The 23859-nt window shown below is 46.0% G+C and overlaps 1 protein-coding gene and 2 long non-coding RNA genes across 18 annotated transcripts in view; 1 reads left to right on the forward strand and 2 right to left on the reverse strand.

The window, feature by feature from the left end:
* Nucleotides 1–8500, reverse strand: part of LOC123584123 — a 30914-nt gene extending 22414 nt beyond the window's left edge. For 5 of the 7 annotated variants that reach the window (XR_006705182.1, XR_006705179.1, XR_006705178.1 and 2 more), the window contains exons 1-2: nt 8329–8500; nt 4447–4637 (exon numbers count right to left, since the gene is read on the reverse strand). This is a non-coding gene — a long non-coding RNA (uncharacterized LOC123584123). Of the gene's footprint in view, nt 1–4446; nt 4638–6411; nt 7879–8328 lie in introns of those variants that run through there. The other 2 variants (XR_006705181.1, XR_006705183.1) reach the window with 2 other exon arrangements.
* A 128-nt stretch (nt 8501–8628) lies between these two features.
* CIPC (CLOCK interacting pacemaker) overlaps nt 8629–23859 on the forward strand; it is a 31302-nt gene continuing 16071 nt past the window's right edge. For 2 of the 10 annotated variants that reach the window (XR_006705176.1, XM_045451656.1), the window contains exons 1-3: nt 8700–8831; nt 15195–15384; nt 21158–21327. Coding sequence is in view for 9 of the 10 variants with exons in the window: in XM_045451656.1 (XP_045307612.1) it covers nt 15249–15384; nt 21158–21327 (306 nt within the window). In the remaining variant the exon portion in view is untranslated. Of the gene's footprint in view, nt 8832–8867; nt 9220–9250; nt 10477–12997; nt 13046–15194; nt 15385–15404; nt 15469–16941; nt 17101–21157; nt 21328–23859 lie in introns of those variants that run through there. The other 8 variants (XM_045451657.1, XM_045451660.1, XM_045451661.1 and 5 more) reach the window with 8 other exon arrangements.
* LOC123584124 lies at nt 17544–20362 on the reverse strand. The gene is made up of 2 exons (XR_006705184.1): nt 20055–20362; nt 17544–17639 (listed from the first exon to the last, which is right to left on the reverse strand). It is a non-coding gene; the product is annotated as an uncharacterized LOC123584124 (long non-coding RNA).

The raw sequence follows: 23859 nt of genomic DNA on the forward strand, positions 1-23859 counted from the left end.
AGATGCCCTGAAACATGCTTACAGTGCGGACTCTTCCAAGCGCAATTATTTGGGGCACGCATCTCCATAGCTGATTGCCCTGTCTCCCCCCCACCTTTCCAGGAAGCACCCTAATAGGGGGGCACCTCTCAGAAACTCTTCCCTGGGGTAGCAGCTGGAGAAGTCAAGCTGCAGGGTTTGGGGGAGGAGGAAAATAGGTTTTGTCCTGTACTAAGGTAGAGTACCAGAGATGATTTACTAAAGGCTTCTGACTGACTAGGTTACTAGGCAATGATTTTTGCTATCTCAACTGACATTGGAATGAGAGGCAATACAGGGTATAAACTGCAGGGGAAAGGATTTAGATCAGAGCAATAAAGGATTTCCTAACATCAAAGGGACACAGACGCTCTGCTCTTGGCCCATTCCTAAAGGTAAGTAGAGAGACCTCCCCGGTCCGCCAGCCTCCCGGGTCTAGTTGAAGGGTTAGACACATCTCTTCCTGAACTCCCACCCTCTACCTGAACTCACTGCTCTTCTGTCTCTGTTCCCAGTCCTCATTATAGCACCTAACAGAACCGACTGGTGACCTGCTCAGGGGTAGAAACTGTGTTATTCTTTACCATGTCCCTGACCCTTAGGAGACACACAGCACATGGTAAATGTTGGTTGGTTTGGTCATAAGTGAAGAGCTGCCTTGGGACAATATGCTCATGCTCAGTAGAATGGTGGGTATTAGCACTTCTGGAGTTTCATCTGCAGAGCGGGCCAGCAGGAGCTACCGAGAAGACGAGAAGACGTGTGAGGATAAAATCAAGAACAAGAAGGCAAACATCAATACAGTGTCTCCTTTTGTCTGGTCCTCCTCTCCCTTCTGCCCCCTTTCTTCTGCCTGCCGTCGGATCTGGAAGCAAAGGTCAGATGCCCTGTGTGAACACAAGAGGTCTGGGTGATTTCTTGAGAATGGCAAAAGATCTGAGGGAACTAGATGGTGGAGACGATGAGCGAGACACCAGTCCCGCACTGGATCTGGGGAAGGCGAGCACAGAAACCACAGTGTGCTAACAGAAGGTGGTGGAGGAGAACGCTGGTGCCACAGCCCAGCTGCCCTCAAAGGCTTCCTCTTTTCTTTGTGGATTCCAGATGGAGTCCGCTCAGGAGGGGCAGCTAATGAGGGTGCACAGGGTGCGCACCAAAGCCGTCAGGAAGAGTTCCTTCACGCCAGGCCCTGGTGCCTTCTTGAGGAAGATGCGAAACCAATCCACCAAGCAAACCAACTCAAGGGAAAGGGGCTGGTCAAACCCCAGGCTCTGTCTAGCAACCATCTTTCCAGTGGGAAAGAACTTCGCTCGAGTGATCAAAAGACTCCCTGATGCAAGATATGGAACATTCTAAAGTCCCTCCTTAAGTGGACAGAGGCTGATGGCACTGCTGCAAAGTAGACAAAGAAGGGCAAGGGGCTTCTTTTAAACTGGAATGTGAGAGAATAGAGGTGGGAAGGCTGTGAGCATCTCAGCAGCAATTATGCTGAAAGACCGCGGTACAGACTCAGGGCAGCGCCGCGCCAGCCGACAACACTGGCGGTGTCACATCCAACACGAGCTGGGTAAGAGCTGCTAATTACTGAGATGCCAATAAGAGTGAGGTCTTAAAAGTGATTTTGAACTGATTGCAGCTTTTTGAACGGATCGTCGCTATAAGCTATAAAGGAAGGAATCTAAATAAAAGTGAAAAATCCTTTGATCAAACACAAAGGAACCCTTCCAAATAAAAATACCTTTATTTTTCATACACATCATAGCTGTCTGCTTCACACGTGTAAACAACAGATTTATACACATCTACTAAACACAGACGTTCCCTGAGACAGGGACCACACTTGTGCTCCCTTATAACTCTTTATGGTATCTGGTATAGTATCCCGTATATAGAGGATGCTTACTGAATTGAATTTAATCGAAGCAATTGCTATGTTAACAGTTTGATTAGATGACTGTCACTTTATAAAACGAGTACTAGGGTGAAGCAATACAAAAGGCCATTTTAATAACCTTAAATCCAGGAAAACATACCTATTTTTCTGGAGGCCCCAAAGAAATATGCAAATACAGTCATTCTTGAAAGCCAACCACTCTACATTCCACAACAGAGACCATGTTGATTGTGCTGAGTTGCTAGGCAACCACTTGGCAATTCCGTGTGTAACAGAGATGAACCTGTCATCTGCTTTCTTGGCTATATGTGACATGAGGAGACAACAGGTAAAGGACAGCCAAGAACACCTGCACCTGGATGACATAATCACTCCTGAAGTCTGATGACACGAGAAAATCCCCATGCCCTGTCAGAAAGTGCTGGAGGGAGAATTTCGTTAAACTACCAGCACAAGACATTCTGGTGAATTTTCTTGGGTTTACCCTGTGGGTTACCCTCTTATCCCTGTCCACAAAGCAGGAGACCAAAAGCACTGCGGTTCTGCGTGTGGATGGCTGTCAATTCAGTCAAGGCTCCAGATCAGCATGTCCTGTAACTCCAGCTGGGATGAGATTTTACCACATAAAAAGCAGTCTTTTAAGTCTTAAAATGGGACACTCAACATCTCAAAGAAACCAAAGTTCTGGGTGAATAAACTACACTTTTTTATACCTGAAGAAAATGCTCTTGGTAATTTCTTTGTCTGGCTGTGACTTCCCAGACATTTTAGGCAAATGAGTTGCCTTGTAAAGACTTCACTCCACTGTAGGTATTGACATCATTATCTTCGAAATAGGCTGAAAACCCAACGAAGCCCTGGAGAATGAATAAGAAATGCCTCAAAGCTTCTCTGGCATTAAGAAAAATGGAAATCAAATTTAAATGCCACTTCAAATTTTGGAAGGCCAAGAGTACTCATCTTTTTCATGTGAAGTTTCAAAAGGACCACCTCCTAGATTAAAAAAAAAAAAAAAAAAAAGAGTATTTGTCCACTCCCAACTCCCACAAATATATTTGAAACTTCTTGAGAAATTGTTTGCTTTTCAGTCTCCTGTTTAAGATTGAATTTTAAGATCCTTGACTCTGGGATCAGGCAATCAGTTGGAGAGAGAAGAGATTCTGATCTGAGATAAAATCAAGCAGGTAGTTTTGATGAACAGCTGGGTAAGCCTTCAACCCAACATCTGGTGCCCATTTATCCAACCTGTTGTGATACTGACTTAAGCCCAGCCGGCCAACCCCGTGGAATAAAACACCAGCCGTGCACATCCAGTGCCTGAAGGAGTGGTGGTGTGTGAGGTGCTGGGCTTGTCTCGGTCTGCAAAGTAAAGACACTACATGGGTCATCTCCACTGACTACTGAGTCTTATGAGGTTCTCCGTGGAATTCCAACTAAACCCAGCCATTCCAACAGAGCTCAGTCAAACCTCAGGCAGGATTCAAGGGTATTCTTGAGCAAATGTCCAGAACAGAAAAGACCTCCAATGACTGGGGAGGGGGTTGGGGAGTACAGTAGGAACATTGAAGGCTCTGGAATTTCTTTGCCAGAATTACCTAGTGTGGAGCAGAACATACCAGCAACAACCTTCACTCCACCTTTCAACAAGCCCCAGTGACACATACAGTTGTGTGCAGAGGCCTGGAGGTGGGGCAGAGCAGAGCACGTCAGGGAACCGACAAGAGATCTCCAGTCTGTTCTTGCACCGGTGGCCACCCAAGTGACTCACTTCCCTGGCTGGTAGAGTCTTCCTTTTCTAGATTCTGGTCAGTGACGTGTGAGCGCACTGTTAAATTTTCAGGCATCTGGGGTCCCACTGAAGACAACTCGTTTGAATACTTAATATGTAGTGTTTTTTGCTTTTTGGGAGAAAAACATTAGACGTAATCTCTTCCCTGAAGGAGCTTAGACTCCAGTGGGGAAGAGATAGGTACCCAAGAAATTACAGTGCAAACCAGTCTTGACCAAGTCCTGAGAGACAGCAAGTGTTTAATCTGGGGAATAACTACTACTGTCTGTGTCGAGCTGCTCCTGATCTTGGGCTTTGTAGCCAGCTTCCTATTACTGAAGTGTCAGGTTCCACTAAAAGCCCCAGCTCCAACTGGCTTTCTGCTGTGGTGGCCTGTGTGCCCTGCCTTTTGGCAATCCCGTGCCGGGGAACACAGCTGGGATCCGAGGGCTATTTACAGAAGGGAGGAGAGCAGATAAGGCAAGATAGGAGATGTGGCCAAGGAGAACCTACAAGTTAAAAATCAAATGGTTCCACACAAAGGGGGAAATTGAACGGCTTTCTGGGCCATCTAGCAAAAGAGAAGTTGTGAGTGTTAAGTCAAAAACTTCACACTCAGTGGGGGGGGAAGAGGACACTTTTAAAATATTTCCACTAAAAGGATCCTAGATAGGAGATCTAATAGGTAAAAGGCAGCTGCTGAGGGGTTTGGAAACATGTGATTTGAAATCTGCATGACCTCCCACCCCCACCCCACACCAAATACCTGTACCACGTGCAGAGTAGAGGGCCCGATGGAGGTGTTTTCTGCAAAGCTTGCCTCTGTGGTGGCCAGTCTCCATTCCTGGCATCCTTTCCCACACAAGTGCCTTCTGGCTCCCCACTGGCCTCCCCACAGCAGGAAAGGGTGTGGCGGTACCGCTTCCACATGGACATGGAGCCGTTCTAGCAGGATGGCTAAAAGCAAGGACACAGGAATTCAAACCCTGCTCCGCTACTTACTACTAGGGACCTGGGCAAGTGATATGGCCTCTTTACCATAGTTTCCTCCTCTGTAAAACGAGAATAATAATACTGTAACGGTCCATGGGACTCTGAGGATTAAATTAGTAAATCTAGGCAAAACACTTAAGACAGTGTCTGGCAAATAGTAAGCACTCTGTGTTAGCGGTTGTGAAAAGCTCTGTCTTGGTTTCTAGAGTATTTGCATGTTGAGCAATTTTACTTAAAGGAATTTCAGGTACCAGCCAGAAGATGGACAGGTATTTGGGAGGGGCTTCCATTGCCCCTGAAATCAAACCTGTGTCTGTAACGTCCTGATTGTAACCAAAATGTTATCCATTGTTGTTCCCACTCTTCCAGATAGCCCCTAAGAACATGAGCCCAAAACCAGCCTGGCTGATGGGGGCCTAGTCACCTGACTGCTGAGAAAAAAAGGAGTCTGCATCCCGCTCTCACCCACTTCTGCCCCTGCCAGCCTGGGAACTCTGGATCCCTCTGCCCATGCACAGGCTGGAGCCCCCAACCTCTTCTCTTACTGACTCACGGCTCTGGGTCTCCACAACATACACACGCCTACCATCCCAGCAAATCCTCTTATAACACTGAAGTGGTCAGCGCTAATAATGCTAGATTCAGACTAGAGGGTAACTACTTTACAGATGGCCAGACTAAGGTTTGGAAAAATAAAATAGATGGTTCTCAAATGCTAGTCCTTGGGATGATGTTTTCACTGATCCTCAGCAAATTCTGAAAAGTAAGAATCATGCAATGAATTCTCATAAGGTAGAAATTATTTAGTTTTTAAATCATGAGATTATGGCCTATCTTCCTTCCTGTATATATGTGGGGGAAAATGTTAAAATGCCCTTCTTTTATAAAATGATATTGACAGGAGCTGGGATTTGAAACTCGATCTATTGAATACTTTCACTGCTATTACACTATTTTAATTACTTTAAAATAGGTTTAAACGAACTTTAATTTTATTTACTAAAAAATTTTTTAAGTTTATTTATTTTTGAGAGACCGAGCATGAGTCGGGGAGGGGCACACAGAGAGAGGGAGACACAGAATCCGAAGCAGGCTCCAGGCTCTGAGCTGTCAGCACAGAGCCCGACGCGGGGCTCGAACTCACGAACTGTGAGATAATGACCTGAGCTGAAGTCAGACGCTTAACCGACTGGGCCCCCCAGGCACCCCTGAACTTTAATTTTAAATTCAACCTTAGGGGCGCCTGGTTGGCGCAGTCGGTTAAGCGTCCGACTTCGGCCAGGTCACGATCTCGCGGTCCGCAAGTTCGAGCCCTGCGTGGGCTCTGGGCTGATGGCTCAGAGCCTGGAGCCTGTTTCCGATTCTGTGTCTCCCTCTCTCTCTGCCCCTCCCCCGTTCATGCTCTGTCTCTCTCTGTCCCAAAAATAAATAAACGTTAAAAAAAAAATTAAAAAAAAAATTCAACCTTAAATGTTAAAATACGTATTTAAAACTATTTATAAATATTTTAAGTTATATGCCATATTGAATACTTGAGAATATCTTCAAATGAAACTCAGCACAAGGTTGACTCTTCATGGCATCCTTATGGGATGTGGGACTCAAAAGGCAAGCCCTCACATGGACGGGGGAGTAACATCTTAAAGAAGCAGTCTGGGTCAAAGTGCAGCCTCTGCCTCCAGACTGGCACTCTGTGACAGGAGGATAAGAAGCCAGTTTGTGAAGCCTTTGAGTGTACCATTTAAGGGAGCAGGACTCCCCCTGCTGGCAGCAGTGGTGACAAAATGAGTCTTCAACTACAGCTGGCACTGAGGACTCCAATTGGAAAGGACTTTACTGCAAGAAAAAACCGTGCTTTGAAACCCACTCTCTGTCCCAGGAACCTAAACTCACATTTAGGCTCACCTATCAGCAAAGATTAAAGAACTCATGGCACCAGAAAATTATCAACAAAGATGCTATAAACCCTGGTGAATTAACAAAGTCAGGCAATTTTTTTACATTGGCTTGGCTATATAAAAATATTACCATTTTCATGAAGGGCTTATTTTGTATGACTATATAGAACAATACTCAATAAAAATTAAGTCTGTCAGTAAATTGGTCTAATTCATTTGGTTCCATTAGCAAATGTGTCTTTGAAGTTCAAGTCATTGATACAGCATGGATCTCTGCTCATAAGAGGTAAAATCAGAGAAGTCTGGTTTACTTGCACCTTTGGAGGACTAAAACTATCCTCATGCTTTGGCTTATTTCATTTATTCTCTTTTGCCTGGTATGCCTTATGCCCTCATCTACTTCCATTATTGTAAATCCAACTTTTATCTGTCCTTCTTAAAGCTTTACCTCCTGCTCTCTTCCTCCTCTGACAACAAACAAAAAGCTGAGGGTTTTTTTTTTTCCTCCCTTGATTTTATTAATTAGATTCTATTCCAAATCCTTTGGCATTTATCACATTCTCATATAATTACAGCATGTCTTCCCCATATCAGATTCTAAGCTATCTGAAGACAAAGGATGTTTTATTCCGCCCCCAAAGAAGCAATATAGCTAATGGTTAAGATCTTGAACTTAGTAGTTTGTGTCATCATGAGCATAAACCTCAGTGCCCTCATCTATCAACTGCAAATACCAGCACCGACCTTATAAATTTGCAGAAGCATCATAAGAGAATGCATGTAAGGCTGGCTGGCTCTTAATTACTTGATAATTGTTAACTATTGTTTCCACTCCCTCCATCCTCTAAACAAAAGCTTTACATGCTGTAGTCATTCGATTATTATTTGTTGATGGGGCTTATGCTAACAAACACATTCATATGTAAACATGCATTAGCATGAACTGTGTCTAGAGGACTAACGTGATTAACCATGACCTAGCAGCGCTTACAAAAAGGCTTGGATTACCAACACAGGGCGATTTCCCCGTCCCGGGATCTAGATCCGCGGCGCTGAATACAACTTTCTGTAATGCTGGCAATGTGGTATAATCTGCGCTGTCCAATGAGGTAGCCATTCGTTACATGTGGTCATTGACGGTTTGAAATGTGGCTAGCTTAAGGTCCCCTAGTCATTAGTGGCTACCCTAGCGGACAGCTCTAGAACTTGCCTCCACCTGTCTCTTTAAATTCACCTGAGAAGGAATGTTTTTCTTTCTTTTGAGAATGATTTTTTTTTCTAATCTAATTAGTAACCCTCACTGATCTGACGCAAGAGAACCAATCCCACCCCCCCCCCGCCCACTTTATCTTTTCTTTAGGTGTTACACGTGTGCTCATTGTGGCACTTCACCAAAAGCTGGCAAGAGAGCCTGTACCCATATACAACCCGGGAGCTCGGACAGTAGCACCAGACAAAGGGACTCAGACGTCAAATGACATGAAACCATCCAACAGAAATACTGATTGCGTCCCTGCCTCGTGGGGGCCTGTCTCTGGAGGTAGACTGGAACGCAAGCCAACCGCCGCGGCAGGCGTGGCAAAAACGTGAGCAGCGCGCGCGCGCGCGCGGGGCTCTCAGACACGCCTCCGCCGGGCCCAGACATCTGCAAGGGTGGCAACCCCTCCTCCCACGCCTGACGCCACCGCCTCCGCCTCACGTGCACGTCACCCGGCGGGTCCCGGTCCCCAACCCTAAGGGTGTCCCCGCATACACACCGAGAGAGGCAGTTCCCCCTGGCCAATCTCCACCGGCTCCCACAGGAGAATCACGCCACCTGCCGTCTGCTAGAAGCCCGCCCACCCGCCGCTCCTCCAAACCCCGCCTCAAAGCAGTGCCCCCGCGGCTCCTCGTTCAAGATCCCCTGTACAAGATGGCGGCGAACCCGCGGAATCAACCATAGAGACGCCCGCCTTCCTCGGAGAGCGCGCAGGCCTCTTAGGGACGTCCGCGGCCCTCGGAGAGGGGTGCCGGCCTCGCCTTCCGGCGAAGGGCCCTTCTAGGAGTACCGCCGACAGTCTCCATGGTGCCGGGTCCTCCGAGCCGAGTCACGTGGCTGGAGAATTCAGCCGAGGAGGCGCGGGGAGGAGAAATGGGCGGGAGGTGGAGGGGTAGCTTGAGACTGGGCGACGACGGGGTTGTCATGGAGCCGCGGGGCCGGGCTCGCGCATGCGCCACCTGACCCGCGGGTCCGGTCGTGGAGAGGCGACCTCGGCCCTAGGTGAGAGAGGGAGGGCTGGGCTCGGGGACAGAGGGTTTGCGCGGGGAGCGTGGGGAAAGGAGGCAGGAGTAGGAGAGAGAATGAGAGCGACGTAGGCAAGAGAGAGCACCCGGACTTTCAGGGGACTGGAGGGCCAAATGGTGGGAGCGGGAGGCGGTGCGGCTGTTCCGCTTATAGTTGGTGCTTTTGCTGCGAGGGGCGAAGCTGCGTGGGAGAGGGGATCGCAGGTGCCTAGAGGCTGTGTGTGGGGAGAGGGTTTGTGTGGGGAACGAGTTGGGTACGCACTCAGGAAGGGTGGGCCCCCGTCTAACCCTGCTGAGAGTCCGGGCAGCGGGCGGAGAGCCTGCAGGCCTGCAGAGCTGTGAGCAGAGGGGCAGGGAATGGGCAGGTGAGTGGGCGCGAGGCTGGTGAGCCGGTGAGAGTCCTGGGCCTCCAGTTTGGGGGTGGACACAGTGCCCGGTCCTGGGCCCGGGACGCAGGTGTGCTGTCACCCACTTGGCTGGTTATTTCCCCTGGGTGGCCAGCTCGCCAGGTATGGTGCCAGGGGGTGGGGAGGTAGAGGAGAAGGTGGGTGTTGCCAAGTAAGAAGTTAGTGGGTGGGTTTCGGGGAGCGCTGGTCCAGGCCCAGGGCACAGGCCGCAGCCAGACTCCGTGTTATTGCCCAAGTCCTGGCAGTATGCATTGCCTGGGCGTTTGCCCTGGGAGCCTGGTGGTATGCCAGTCACAGCACAGTCCTAGGGTCTGCCCAGTTCTGCCCTGCTGAGCTGGCAGGCTGTTGGATGCCTGGAGGGTGCTCCTGCTGTCTGGCACAGATGCAGCGTGGGCTGGTGCGAATGGGGAGGTGGGCACTGTTACTGTGAACCCTTCTGGAAGCAGGGGATTTGGAGAAATTCTCTAATCTCATCTCTTTGAAGGAGGAGATGGAGTGAGCCATATCTGGTTCCAAACAGAGGACATTGTATGGAATTGGGGTTCAGGATCTTTGACATAAATTTGCAGCCAAATTGGAGAATGGAAATGGATGCCAAGGGGAAAATGAATATTCGAGATTTAGGTAGATGGGTTGGTCCCCCACAGCCCCCTGTTAAAACACATAGACATTTCACCAGAATGGTATCTTTGGAGACCAAAAGAAAACAAACCTCAAAAGAAAAGCTAGTAATGTATTTCTAATTCTAACTGGGATTACTCATGATTTTTGGGGTGGTAAGGTCTTAGTTTTCTATGGCCTTGTCCTTTTTTGTATTTAAGCCTCTGGGCTTTCACCTCACACCTCTGCCCATGCACGCATGCTATGCATGTGACACATTTTAAAGGGAACTTGAGCTCTTGGGAAAGTTGCCAGGTGTCTATAAAAGGAAAGACCTGAGAGCAGCATTTCAAATCCTTGTAAACATTGGGTCTCCTTTTTATCATAAGCCTAAATCTCCATAAAGATTGTTTGTGGATTAGACAACCTTTTAATTTGGTGGGTGGATTTATTCCTAAGGCTTCACCTTAGAATAAGGAAGTTGGGTCTGGAAGGTAGGTCTTGAGGTGACCACGGTGTTTGGAGATGCACAGTCTTGACCTTCATTCAAGCTGTTCAGGTATTTCAGTGACAGCTAAGCTGCTAGGCTGTCCGCAAGACTCAGCAGGATGGAAGGTTTGTTGGAATGTTTTATTCTGTCGAGTACCTCACACATTAATGGGGGGCGTGGGTGGGGCTGAAGTTGCAAAGATGAAAAAAACAACTCTTGAGGTTGAGGAGACAAATAACTAGACTCCAATGTAAGAAGTATAAAAATAGAAGTGCTATGGTGCACTTTAGTTACTATTTATATCAACTTATGTATTTTATCGATTCACTTTCCCTTATGAGTTTTATGTGTACTATTCTGTCTGGGAACTATTTGGAGAATATGTTACATACGCGGTTACCAAAGGTTCGATTAGGGTCGATTCTGACAATCCGGGGAGCTTAAGTTGGAGTCCTTTCAGTGCGGAGTCCGGCACGTGAGGATCTCAGATGTTTGTAAAGCAGCATTAGTGGTTTCCAGTCAGTGCCAGGAAGCAGGGGACGGCATGGTGGGTAAGGGCTTAGTAACCTATTTTTGACTGCTAGTCAGCTTATGAGCATCTGACTTTGTGGTAAAATAATATTGAGGAGGAAAAAGAATCTTAAGGTTTTCAGACTGCCATTTGCGTGGCCCTGGGTTTGACAACAGCGGTAGTAAATGCCATCACTCTGTGTGCTTCTCTCCTGCCAAGGGCCTCGTGGTGCTGTGTATGAGTGGGTCTGTTGTTCACTGGCTAATTGATGTCCCTGGTGCCACTCTCAGGAAGGAAGTACGTTTCCTCGCAGAGAAGAGAGGTCAAGGTGGGATGATGTAACCTTTCATTGTCCATCCCGCTTGAACTTTCCTAAGACCCTAAGGCTTTCTGTTGCTTAAAAAGAACATTACTTAGGGCAGAGGCTTTCATACTTTTAGTCACTTTCACATCCAAAGTAGTCGATGGCTATTCTTTTTGTTTTTTTAAGTTTATTTATTTATTTTGAGAGAGAGAGCAAAGTGCACACATGTGCACAAACTGGAGAAGGGTGGGGGGGGGGAGGGTGGGGAGACAGAAACCCAAGCAGTCTTAATGCTGTCAGCACTGAGCCCAACTCGGGGCTTGATCTCACAGACCATGAGATCATGACCTGAGCTGAGATCAAGAGTTGGATGCTTAACCGACTGAGCCACCCCGGCACCCCTCAATTTGCTATTCTAAAGTGGATTATGCGTTATTTCCAACGACCACTCATTCTCTAAGACTTAGTATTTTTGCATCTGTTCTCTTTTAACCTATTTCAGCATTTGTGTTTTGATTCCACAATTAGTATTGTCCTGCACATTTCCAATGAGCCAGAAAATTCCTATGTATCTTTTTTTTTAAATGTTTATTTTTGAGACAGAGACAGAGCATGAGCAGGGGAGGAACAGAGAGAGGGAGACACAGAATCCAAAGTAGGCTCCAGTCTCTAAGCTGTCAGCACAGAGCCCAATGCGGGGCTCGAACTAAAGAATCGGGAGATCATGACCTGAGCTGAAGTCAGACACTTAACCTACTGAGCCACCCAGGTGCCCCTCCTGTGTATCTTCTGTAGCTATATTGGCTACACTTTAATAATAGTAGCAAGACATTTTTCATTGTCAAAAGGATTGTAGACTAAATTGGGATGCTTTATCTAAAATACCTGGGGTCACCTGGGTGGCTCAGTCATGGTCTCCTGGTCGTGGGACCAGGCCCCAAATTGGGCTCTGCGCTGGGCATGGAACCTGCTTGGGATTCTCCCTCTTTCTGCTCCTAACCAGCTCTCGCGTGCGCCCTGTAATAATAAGTAAGAAAGTAAGTCAGACCTGAATAAGTGATTGCCCATCCACAAGCTATATCTACTTCCCTTTTGAAGAAGCTTCCTATTCACTTTTGGATGGTATTATTTCAGGGAAAAGAAACTGCACATTTGTTGGGTTCCATACAAAAGGATCCTGATTTAATTAGAAATACAGTTTTACATTTTGGTTTACTTTTTAAACTGGATTATTCATGCTGTCAAATTTCATAGCCACCCAATCAATAGAGACATTGCTTTGCAAGATGGTGCTATGCGAGATGGGGGGGGGGGGCATTGTTTATCTTTCACATTCATAGGACTTAACTTGGGACCTGTGGAAGAGTGCTTGGTTTGACATGGGTTGAATGGGGAAGCCAGTCCCCTTACATGAGTTAGCTATGGTACAAAATAATTTTTACTTGTAGTTGTGTTTAAAATTCAGCCTCATTCAGGGGCGCCTGGGTGGCTCAGTCGATTAAGAGTCCTGACTCTTGATTTTGGTTCAGGTCACGATCTCAGGGTTCGTGAGATCTACCCCTTCACTGGGCTCCGAGCTGACAGCATAGAGCTTGCTTGGGATTCTCTCTCTCTCTCTCTCTCTCTCTCTGCCTCTCAGAGTCTCTTTCTCTCAAAAATAAATACATAAACTTAAAAACAATTTTTTTAAATAAAATTTAGTCTCATTCAGATGTGTTCGCTTCAGTCCACTCTGTATGCAAAAGTATGAGCAAGAGGGTTGCTCAAGGATGCTTGTAAATATCTTTGTTTTTAATTTTTCTCCTGAATCGCTCCTCTGCTCCTTCACTAGATCCTCTGCTAGAGAAGTGTTCAGGCCTGGCGTTTCGGAGTATTCCAGATACGGTGCCCTTTGGCATGGAGCTTGTGTCTCTCTCCACTCAGGAGGGCAAATGGACTGTGAATTAAAACTTCACCAGGCATTGTTTCCATCTCTTTCGTGCTGCAGTAACGAAATACCACAGACTGGGTAGCTTTTAAACAACAAAGACGTATTTCTCACAGTTCTAGAGGCTCGAAGTCCAAGATCAGGGTGCCGGCACACTCAAGTGAGGGCCCTCTTCCGGGTCACAGTCTGTTTCACTGTCCTCCCGTGGTGGAAGGGGAAAGGGATCTCTCCGGAGCCTCCTTTATAATACCATTCGTGAGTGTCCACCTTCATGATGTAAGCACCTTCCAAAGGCCCTGCCTCCTAATACCATCCTCTCTGGGGGTCAGAGTTGCAACATAGGAATTCTGGGGGGACACAAACATTCAGACCGTAGCACCTCCCCAGTTTTCATTGTTATTGTCGTTTTCCCCATTCTCTTCATCCCTGAAGTATCCTTTGTGTATTCCTCTCATGCCATCCTCACCCCTGCCATTCTGTGGGGACTCGGGCGGCCTTGTTAAAATATCTGGAATGTTCCCAGCCTCTGCCAGCCCTCTGAAGGGCTCATTTGTCTCATTCTTTGCACTGTTAGCCAAGTTCTAGGTCTGCTGTGGACCAGTTGTGTGTCAGTGGGGCAAGTGTAGGCTTCTTCAGCTTTTCGGGGCTCCCACTTGTGCATGTGACAGCCCACCCGGCATCTCCACCTGGATGGCCCACCGCCACTACTCTATGTGACCAAGACTGGAACGGCCTAGCCACCCCACCCAATCTCTTTTGTGCTCTTCTTGGGCTGCTTAGCTTAGGAAGTGGTACCACCATCTACACCCCCAACATGCAGTCACCAAGCCCCAAGTCTTCCTCCTGCATATGTCTCCGGTCTGTTCACTTCTCTCCATTTCCATTGCCACCACTTTAATCCACCTGGCTACCGGGGCAGTATCCGAATGACCTCAGCGCCTCTCTTGCCTCTCTCCACTTGAATCTCAGTTCAGCATCCAAAATGCTTTTAAGATGCTGACGTGATCATGGGTCATAAGGCACTGCCTGTCTGGCCCTCACCAATCCCTCGAGGCACAAGTGCATGGCCTTCAACACCCCCCCCCCCACCATTCACTGTGCTCTGGCCTCCTTGGCCTCTCAACTCTTTGAATGTGTCAGACTCTTTGCACCTTTAGGGCCTTCTCACTTCTACACCCCACCCAGCCCCCTTTCCCTGGCTTCTCCAGATCCTGGGCTACATGTCACTTCCTCAGGAAAGCCTTCTTTTGCCCAGTCCCCTCAGACTGTCAGCCCCTCCCTTTCATAGCTGTTATCAAATAGTAATTAAGTAATTGTGGGATTGGTTGATTAATGTCTGGCTGGCTATTTAGACCGCAAGCTCCAGGAAGGCAGAGACCATGTCTGTTCTATTCACTTTGTACTGGTCCTAGCCCAATGCCTGCTTCATAGTGGGCACCTGATAAGTATTTCTAAACGACTGAGTATAACTTAGCTGAGCCTCACCTTCCTTCTCTGTAAAATGGAATAGCAACCGAGGAGGACATTAACAGCAATAATGTCGTGTGTGGACTTGCGTACAATCGAAGCACAGTTCTATATGATCTTGCTTTCGTGCAGAAAAGTTCTTGTATGTGGCTTGTATGAGGAGCTGTGTTTACTCTGTTTAGTACCTCACCCAAAGAAGTGAAAGGTTCATTGGAGCAACTGTGTTACGGGAGGTGGCAGCCCAGAGCCCACCAGTGCACGCTGGGAAAGCAAGCCTTGTCCGAGGTGGGCATTACCTCTCCTCACTCCCTCAGGGAGCAGGGGGAGTTGCCTCTTCCAAAAAGCCTAATCAAGTGTGCCTTTGTTCGCAGTTTACAAAGCTTCCACTGAGTGTGGTTTGTGTGCCCTGAATTCGTAATGGAATTTGAGGGCAGGAGAGGACAGTGAACCTTCTTTTGGGTGGAAACCGTTCTAGTGTTTGGCAAACTTGAAGCCTTTGTAAGCTGAGACCTCTGGGAAAATTCAGAGGAAGTGGGTGAGGCCAGTGTTCTTTGCCTTTCCTTTCCTCACCGTTTGGATCACCTGTTTCAGCTCTCCAGGCAGTGTCTTCTTATGTAATTGTTGTGTCTCACAGGGCAATCCAGATGAAAGACAGGACTTGATGAATCCACTTCTAGCCCGGTAAAACATGGAGAGGAAAAACCCACCCAGAGAGAGCCCCAGAAGACTCTCGGCCAAACTGGGCAAAGGCACAGAGATGAAGAAAGTGGCTCGTCAGCACGGCATGGCAGCTGCTGAGTCAGATAAGGACTCTGGATTTTCAGGTTAAAAATACCTTATTCCTTCCACATTGTGATGAATGATTTGCCTGAAAAACGCCCTCCCTAGAACTCATTTGTGTGATAAAGGTGGGAAGCTTTCATGTACAAGATAAATAAGTCTCTGATCTCTTAAAATGGCAATTCTGGTGCCACATGGTGGGCCACTTACCCAGCAGAGTCACTGGGGTTAGTTCTGAAGGAATGGTCTGACATCTTTTTCCAGTGCAGACTCTCAACTTTAAACCTTACGTTTCCAGCCGTTGCAAAGTTAGTGGGAAAAAAATATTTAAATACTGGTAATTCTGTTGTCCGAGCTCCTTTTTCATAGGAACAGCTACATTGCTGGAAAAAAAGTACTGCTGCATGCTGTCTCCATGTAGCAAACGAAACAGGAGTATGTGATTTAAGACAGCTGTTTTTAGTAAGAAAGTAATTTGCCGTGTTTAAAAACATTTCCCCGCCACAACCCATCCCTGCCAGTACCTGTGCGTTTGTATTTGGGCTTGGAGAGCCTCAGTTCCAAACTTGAGACTCTACTAGAGACAAGAAAGTAGAACGGTTTTCCTCATTAGTTTGTTTCAAACCTTATCTGAAAGGGCTAGCTGCATATGCAGTGAATCATTTAATTTTGTGCCCGGCACTTCTGTTTCCACATTTGAGTGTTTCAGTGACTTGAATACAGCTCTGGGGGCAACATTTTTGGTCCAGAGGATGCAGAGAGATGAAGCCAGGGGATTCTGGCTGGGTCAGCATCCTGAGAGCAGAGCCCTCCCCGAGAGGAAGATTTATGTTATCCAGCTTCACAGAGACTTATCAATCCATCTTGTTGATTTATTAATTTATAGTGAGAAATGCAGCTGTTAGGAAAATTAGAACTCTCTCATCCCTAGAGGGGTGTGTTTTCTGCCTGTAGGCATGCTGCACGAGAAGCCAAATTATAAATAGACAGTTGCTCAGAGAGGAACAGAGCACCAGCCGATCGAAGGACTAGAATAGGGACAGTCCAGTGAAGGGAGGGCCAGCTTATAGCCCTTTGGGTTTTTCTTCTCTCTCAGCATTGTTTCCCAAGCTTGACTCATCACAAGGCTCATCTGAGGTTCTTGTTAAAAATACCAGTCACCACCATCCAGGTATATACTGATTCCCCTGAGGTAATCAATTGCTGAAGGAATTTCATCAGTGTTATTTATTTAATTAGCAGCATGCCTTCTCAGACTCACAAGGGAATCGGTGTACCTCCTGAGTAATGATAATGACGTTAACATTTATATAGAATTTACTATAGAAGTTCTATATAACCAATGGCTGGCCCTGATGAATAATGTTTGCCAGTTTCCGTGATGTGTATACTCTCACCAGGACCAATTAATTTCAGGCTACTAATAAGATGTTACTGAATGTGGGGATGGGAGGATTTGGGGAACTAGAAAAGATGTATACCACCAGTCCTTATGAGCTGGTAAGAACCAGCTGCAGCCCATCGCTGCATAGATCACAGTTCACATACAATAAATCATAATAACTATCCTGTGAGAAAGTATTATGTTCCCCATTTTACAGATGAGGAAACTGAGGCATAGAAAGATTACATAATTTCCAGGATCATGCAACTGGTCAGTGGTAGAGCTGGGATTTGAATCCAGGGACATGTGTTTCCAGAGGCCCTACCTTTCGACACCATTGCCCAGTATTCTGGAAAGCTCTGGTGCAATTCTTTAGGTCAGTGTCAGCCAAATCCACCTCATTTATCATTTATTCACTCAGTGATTGATTAGGAGTAGTCAGTGATGGGGAATACACTTTGGCTGGGATGCTCACAGTTGTGACACTGGAATGCAAATGTTCTGTGTGGGGACTAAAATAAACCTACATTTGGTGTGACTAACACGCTGCTGTGTGATAAAGTTGTACTTCCATAGGACAGTCAGAAGGTTCCGTTGCTTTAGCATTCCATACATACTGAGCTTTGGCCAAAGCTGCCGATCAGGGAATGGGCTAAGCTTATGGTGGAAGTTTGGGTGGGCTCCTGGAAATGTGTGTAGTTCTGTTATCTGGATGGTAAGAATATTGTCCTGGATTAAGCTGAGGTTACTCCAGCCAGACTTCTGTTGGTTAGGATAATGTATGAGTTTGCTAGGACTGCCACAACAGAGTGTCATAAATTGGGCGGCTCAGAAAACAAATTTATTGTCTCACAGTTCTGGAGGGGAGAAGTCCAAGATCATGGTTCCTGGTGGACAGGGTTCATTTTCTCGGGGCTGTGAGAGAGGGAAAAAAAAAAAAAAAAAATACTGATCACCAGACCCCTCCTGGAGATTGTGATAGCAAGGGTCTGGGGGAGGGCCTTCAGGAAAGGTGGATTTTATTTTATTTTTTTACAAGTGTTTCTGGTGATTTCTGTGATCAGACTGGTTTGGGAAACATCGTAGGCCTAATACCTCTTACTTTTATTATCATGTTTGTTTTTCGTCCTTTTTTCTTACTGTGAAGGTAATGCGTGCTCATTGAGGAAGCTTAGAAATTTAGGAACATGCAGAGAAGAAACGAAACATTCTCCATAATCCTATCACCTATTATTCCCAATATGTTGACATTTCAGGATACCGTTCGACAACCTCAACCTTGTCAGGCCGGTTGTTCGGTAGTATGTCCCAAAGTCTGGGGCATAGTTTTTCTGATGGTTTCCTTATTGTCTATGTAGAAGTGCTTTCAGAAGCATTGAGTTGTTCAGACACAAGATGATATTAAAAATAATCTAACTCATTATGCCCCCGAAAATGGCCCCAGTGGATGCCTCCGGCCACTCCTGGGCCAGGTGCCAGTGAGTTAGTTCAAGGAGTTATTGTTCCAGTTACCTGGGAGTGTGATGTGATTTGTAAAACCAAGGTAGTTTTTCCCATTGTAATTACTTTTCCATATTTAATTATTCCCATTTTAGTTATTTCCCCAACTTTGTATTTTGAAAAACTTCAAATCTACACAAAAGTGAGTGAATGTCACAAATGTCTTTCATTCAGATCCACTGAGTGATATCATTTTGCCATATTGTTCTCTCTATACACAAGCACACCTCTTTATATACACACATAAATATATATATATAATATAATCTAAACGTGTATGTGTAAAAAATGTATTTATGTACTGAACTATTTGAAAGTAAGTCGCAAACACTTGACCCTTTGTCCGTAACTACTTAAGTACAAATCTCCAAAAAGAATAACCTTCTGTATAATTATAATATCATTGTCATAACCGAGAATTTTCACCTTGATGTAGTTATTAATGAGCTATAGTCCATATTCAGATTTTCCCCATTGTCTCAATAATGTCCTTTGTTTGTCTTTTTGTGTATTTGTTGGTTTTGGATCCAGGATGCAGTTGAGGATTGGGCATTTCATTTAGTTGTCCTTTTTAGTCTTATGTAGTCTAGAACAGCTTTCTCATCTTGCCTTGCCTTTTTTTTCCTTCCCTTCTTTCCTTTGTTTTCTTTTTTAATCACAGTGACATTTTTGTCAAGTTTATTTTATTTATTTGAGAGAGAGCATGAGCAGGGGAGGGGCAGAGAGAGAGGGAGTGAGAGAATCCCAAGCAGGCTCTCAGTGCAGAGCCTGACGCGGGGCTCAAACCCATAAACTGTGAAATCATACCCTGAGCCAAAGTCAGACTCAACCAACTGAGTCACCCAGGCGCTACAATGACAGTGACATTTTTTAATGAGCTAGCCTGTTGTTTTGTAGAATGTCTCACTCTCTGGGTTTTTCTGGTGTTTTCCCCATTATTTGAATCAGGATAAACATTTCCTTTTTACCAGAGTACTACATTTTTGATGTTACATCCTTCCCATCGCAACACATGATGAGACTCCTAAATTTGTCTTATTCTTGATGAAGCCCTGGCTGATCACTTGTTTAAGGTAGTGTGTAAGCCTGTACCAGATTTCTCTATCGTAAAAGTATCCTTTTCTCTTTGTAATTAGAACGTAATTTATGGGATGATACTTGGAGACTGTGTGACTCTCCTGTTTCCCCAAAACTCTTTTTTTTTTTTTTTTAATTTTTTTTTTGAATGTTTATTCATTTATTTTTGGGACAGAGAGAGACAGAGCATGAACGGGGGAGGGGCAGAGAGAGAGGGAGACACAGAATCGGAAACAGGCTCCAGGCTCTGAGCCATCAGCCCAGAGCCCGACGCGGGGCTCGAACTCACGGACCGCGAGATCGTGACCTGGCTGAAGTCGGACGCTTAACCGACTGCGCCACCCAGGCGCCCCTCCCCAAAACTCTTGACCAGTGGTTTTTGCAACCACTACTGATTATCCTTAGCTGAATCAGTTACTACATTTGTGGCTTAAAAAGGGTGATCTGATTTTATCGTTCCTTGTACATTTTATTAGCTGACACTCTTCTGTAAAGAAGAGTTTGTCCTCCTTTTTTGAGTATTGCTATGGATACATGGAATTCTTTTGTAATTCAGTCTGTCAATCCTATATGATTGTTCTTTTTGATACTCAAATCGTCCCAAGTTTGGCCAGTGGAAGCTCCTTCTTGATAGTTCCTGTGTCTTTTTGACTTGACCGCATTTATGTTTGAACACTTCCTTGCTTTTGGGGACAATAAGACGTCCAGGCTCATCTTGTACTTTTTACTGCCAAAGACTTGAATTGAACTCACCTGTGACATTTAGAAACCAAGATCCATCCACTAGGTATGCATTTTGCTTCTGAGGTCCTTTGTTTCTGGCCATGGTTCTTAACTAGAGGCACACGTTTGGATTACTTGTGCTTTGTGAAAATCCACTTCCTGGGCACCAGATAAATCAGTTCAGCAGATTGAGGGGAGGACCCCGACATCTGTAAATTCTAAAAAGCATCACGAGAGATTCTGATTAAATGCAAGTGTTGACAGTTACACTCATTTAAATTATAGTCACATTTCGGTCCTGCCTCATCCAAATTACTCTGAGATTCTTGATGAGCATTTAGTGTATTCCCAGACTCCTCACTAGCAGGGTTATAGCAATCTCTTGGTTTACTCTAGCAGGTAGCTAATTAAGTCTTTTTTGTATGGATTTCCCGTAGGGCAGCCTTATCTTCTTTACCATAGAGAGCAGCGTCTTTCTATCACCGGTTGTGCAGGGTCCCTAGGAGGCACACTCAGCATGCATTTAGGACACCCACGAGAGAGGTGCTTAACTGGGTGGAGGTGGGTAACAAAGACACATTTCAAATTTCAGCTCTGATGAGCTTACCCAGAAGTGTACAATTAGAAAACTTAGGATGACGGAGCTGTTTACATTTCAGCATGGATGTAAGTTTGGAGGTTTACAGGTTCATTTTGTTTTTATTATCGTAACTCTATTTTGTGGTGCCCAGGGCCTCTAAAGGTCTTAATCCTGCCCCAGGTCACGCATGTACTCTGTTCCCCTTTCAGCAACAGATTCTTGAAGGTAATGCTCTCACTCTGAAGCCTTCAACCCATTTCTCCTGTGGTGGTGATGGTTACTTTCACATACACCCTAACTGATGCAAGCTCTGGTCTGTAACAGAGTTAGAAAGGAAGCCTGCTGTCCTAGGGTAGGGATTCTTAATCTTTGGGGATAGGAGGGATTCCATTGAGAGTACAATGAAAGCTAAAGACCCATTCAGAAAAATTCACAAAAACTTCTATCACAAATGTTCTATTCCATTTCAAGAAGTCTGTTGACTCCTTTGAAGGTCTGCTTAAGAGCCCCTCGCCTAGATCCTAAGTGAACTGACCACTCTTCTGCCCACCAGATGGGAGCTCAGAATGTCTGAGCTCGGCAGAGCAGATGGAATCCGAGGACATGCTGAGCGCCTTAGGCTGGGGCCGGGAAGACAGGCCAAGGCAGAACTCCAAGACTGCAGGCAGTGCCTTCCCTGCACTGTCCCCGATGGTTGTCATGAAGAACGTGCTGGTCAAACAGGTGAGGGGGACTACTATCTCCTGCCGTCTCTGCACGGGAATGTTCCCGAGCTTCCTGCGTGCCCTGCCTCTCCCTATCTGCCCAGGAGAGATTTTAGAAGTAGACTGCCAGTGCCACACCGATGCACACTTCTGTCCTGGGGAGACGATGTTTCCTTTCAACTATTGACAGTGTTTTCCGCAGGACCACAGCGGTCATGACACGTGTTCCCATTTTCCAGACGGCAGGCCTACTTCATTTCTATATTCCTAGTTTGTCCAAAAGGACCCCAGCTTTCTTTAGTCACAGATAAAGGAATGAAGCAGTAATGTCGTCACTTTCTTAATGTTTTATTTATTTTTGAGACAGAGAGAGACAGAGCATGAGCAGGGGAGGGGCAGAGAGAGAGGGAGACACAGAATCTGAAGCAGGCTCCAGGCTCCGAGCTGTCAGCACAGAGCCCGACACGGGGCTCGAACTCACAGACCGTGAGATCATGACCTGAGCCAAAGTCGGACGCTCAACCGACTGAGCCACCCAGGCACCCCTGTCGTCACTTTCCTGGTGCATTCTAACGTTTGACAGAAGTGAGGGTAGCAACAAAACAATCTCTTTTTAATTTGAATTGCCCCTGAATTGAGGAATGAAAGGTGTATTTATTTGTTTGAGAAGTAGAGGCGATTTCCATGTTCTCCCAAAGCCATGTCATTAGTGAGAAAGCAGCTCTTTGGTTTGGGTATGGCCATCCCAGCAGCCTCCACACAGCATTGTTGTGGCATTGAAAAATACCCTGCTTTGGGCTTTATTATATAACTATGCATATTGTGTGATTATTGTCTGGATATGAAAGAAGAGAAGATTTAGATGACAATGTAAGCTAAGACCCAGTGTTTGAAACAGAGAATTCAATCATGTGAATTTTGTCAAAGAACATTTAACCTTACCCTCCTTTGCTCTAAAACATACCAGTTCTCGCATGGGTCCATTCGTTGATGAGGCTGCTTGAAACTAGTGACGTTTGAAATCTGGCTTTGTGTTGTGGACCTTCCCACCTTAGGCAGAAGAACATGGCTAGAGCCTCAGAGGAAACCCTAAGATCTTAACTGTTTACCTAGTAGTTGTTACAGAGAAACACAAACTGATTTTCAACAAGGCAACCTAGTGACTCTGGGAAAAGAATTTGAAGATTTTTACTTGGCAGATCGTATCTCAGCTGGAAGCATAGTTCCCCTTACTGAAATGAAGAGAGAAAATAAAGACATGACACGGAGCCCAAATGAGACTGTCCAGGCCCCACCAGCGCCGCCTGCTTCTCTGGGCTTCCTTTCTCCGGGGCTCTTTTTCTCCCTGCCTTCCTCTCTTGTTCCCTTAGCTCTTTCTGGTGTGTCTGTGTTTATACGCCTTCTTTGTTGTAGGCGAGGCTGGCAGCTCTGGAGCTGAGAACAGCCCACGGGTGAGGAGTGAGTAGGCTTTTCCGGCAGAGCTGCATTCTTCAGGACAAAGACCTCCGGGAAGGCTGCTGGGCTGGATCAGGAGATTGGAGGCCCAGGGGGCAGGCTGACCTAGTGGAGTAGTCTAGGAGTTTTGTTTTGTTGTTTTTTCGTACGTGCTAGAATCTGGCACATTCCAAAATTAAAATAATTACACGCTTAAAAAAAATCTCCTCATATTGTGTAATGTCTTGATTATTGCTGCTTGCTTTTAGGTATTTTTCTTTTGAGGGTCTGAGTCCATTTCTGCCGCTGGCCCATGTGATCTTGCACGTAATTACTCAACCACCGTGGACTTCAGTTTGCTCATCTTTAACATGGAGGCTTTATGTGAAATGTGCTGAGATCCTATCCAAGCTGAAAATCTTGTCCTGTGTTTCCTCAGATGATTTCAACGTGAATAATACATTGTAAAATCTAAGAATGAGGACAAATGAGCTAAGTATCTATTAGGGCAGTGGGCATACAGCGGCAGTAAAAGCCGTCCACTGAAATCATCTTGGGAAAGCAATGAGTTAGATCTTGTCTGGATCCATTTGCCTTGTGGGGCTATTCTTAGGGCACGAGTGACTAGCGGGATAGCCTGAAGTTTTGCTTCTGACTGGGCTAGGCTGACCTCTACTTCAGAAGACCCCTAATTTTGGATCTCTGACAGGGAAGTGTGGCTGCTGGGCCTAGCATTGCTTACACATACTCCCAGCTATGTTTGAACACCAAGTGGGCCCCAGAATGGGCTCTCCGGGTAATCCTAGCCTTTGTACAAATGAACTATAGTTGAATTTGGCCTCAAGTTCCTAGCCAGGCATCCAAGAAGCTGAAACGTGTGCAAAATGGTGGGCAGATGTGGGAAGACAGTCCATAGCTTTCTTCAGATAACTCAAATGACCCCACCAGGGATAAGAACCTTTGTCGGGTTCTCTCTCTTCCTAGCCTCGTCACCACTCCTATCTTTGGGACCAAGTTGGAAGTAGACTGGCTTTTGAATATTAGAGACAAGTAGCCATGCCCTTCTTTAATAGGCTTCCATCCGGATCACTACTTGAAGAATAAAAGTGTATGATTG

This window comes from Leopardus geoffroyi, chromosome B3 (assembly GCF_018350155.1).
Source record: "Leopardus geoffroyi isolate Oge1 chromosome B3, O.geoffroyi_Oge1_pat1.0, whole genome shotgun sequence".
Taxonomy (NCBI): Eukaryota; Metazoa; Chordata; class Mammalia; order Carnivora; family Felidae; genus Leopardus; species Leopardus geoffroyi.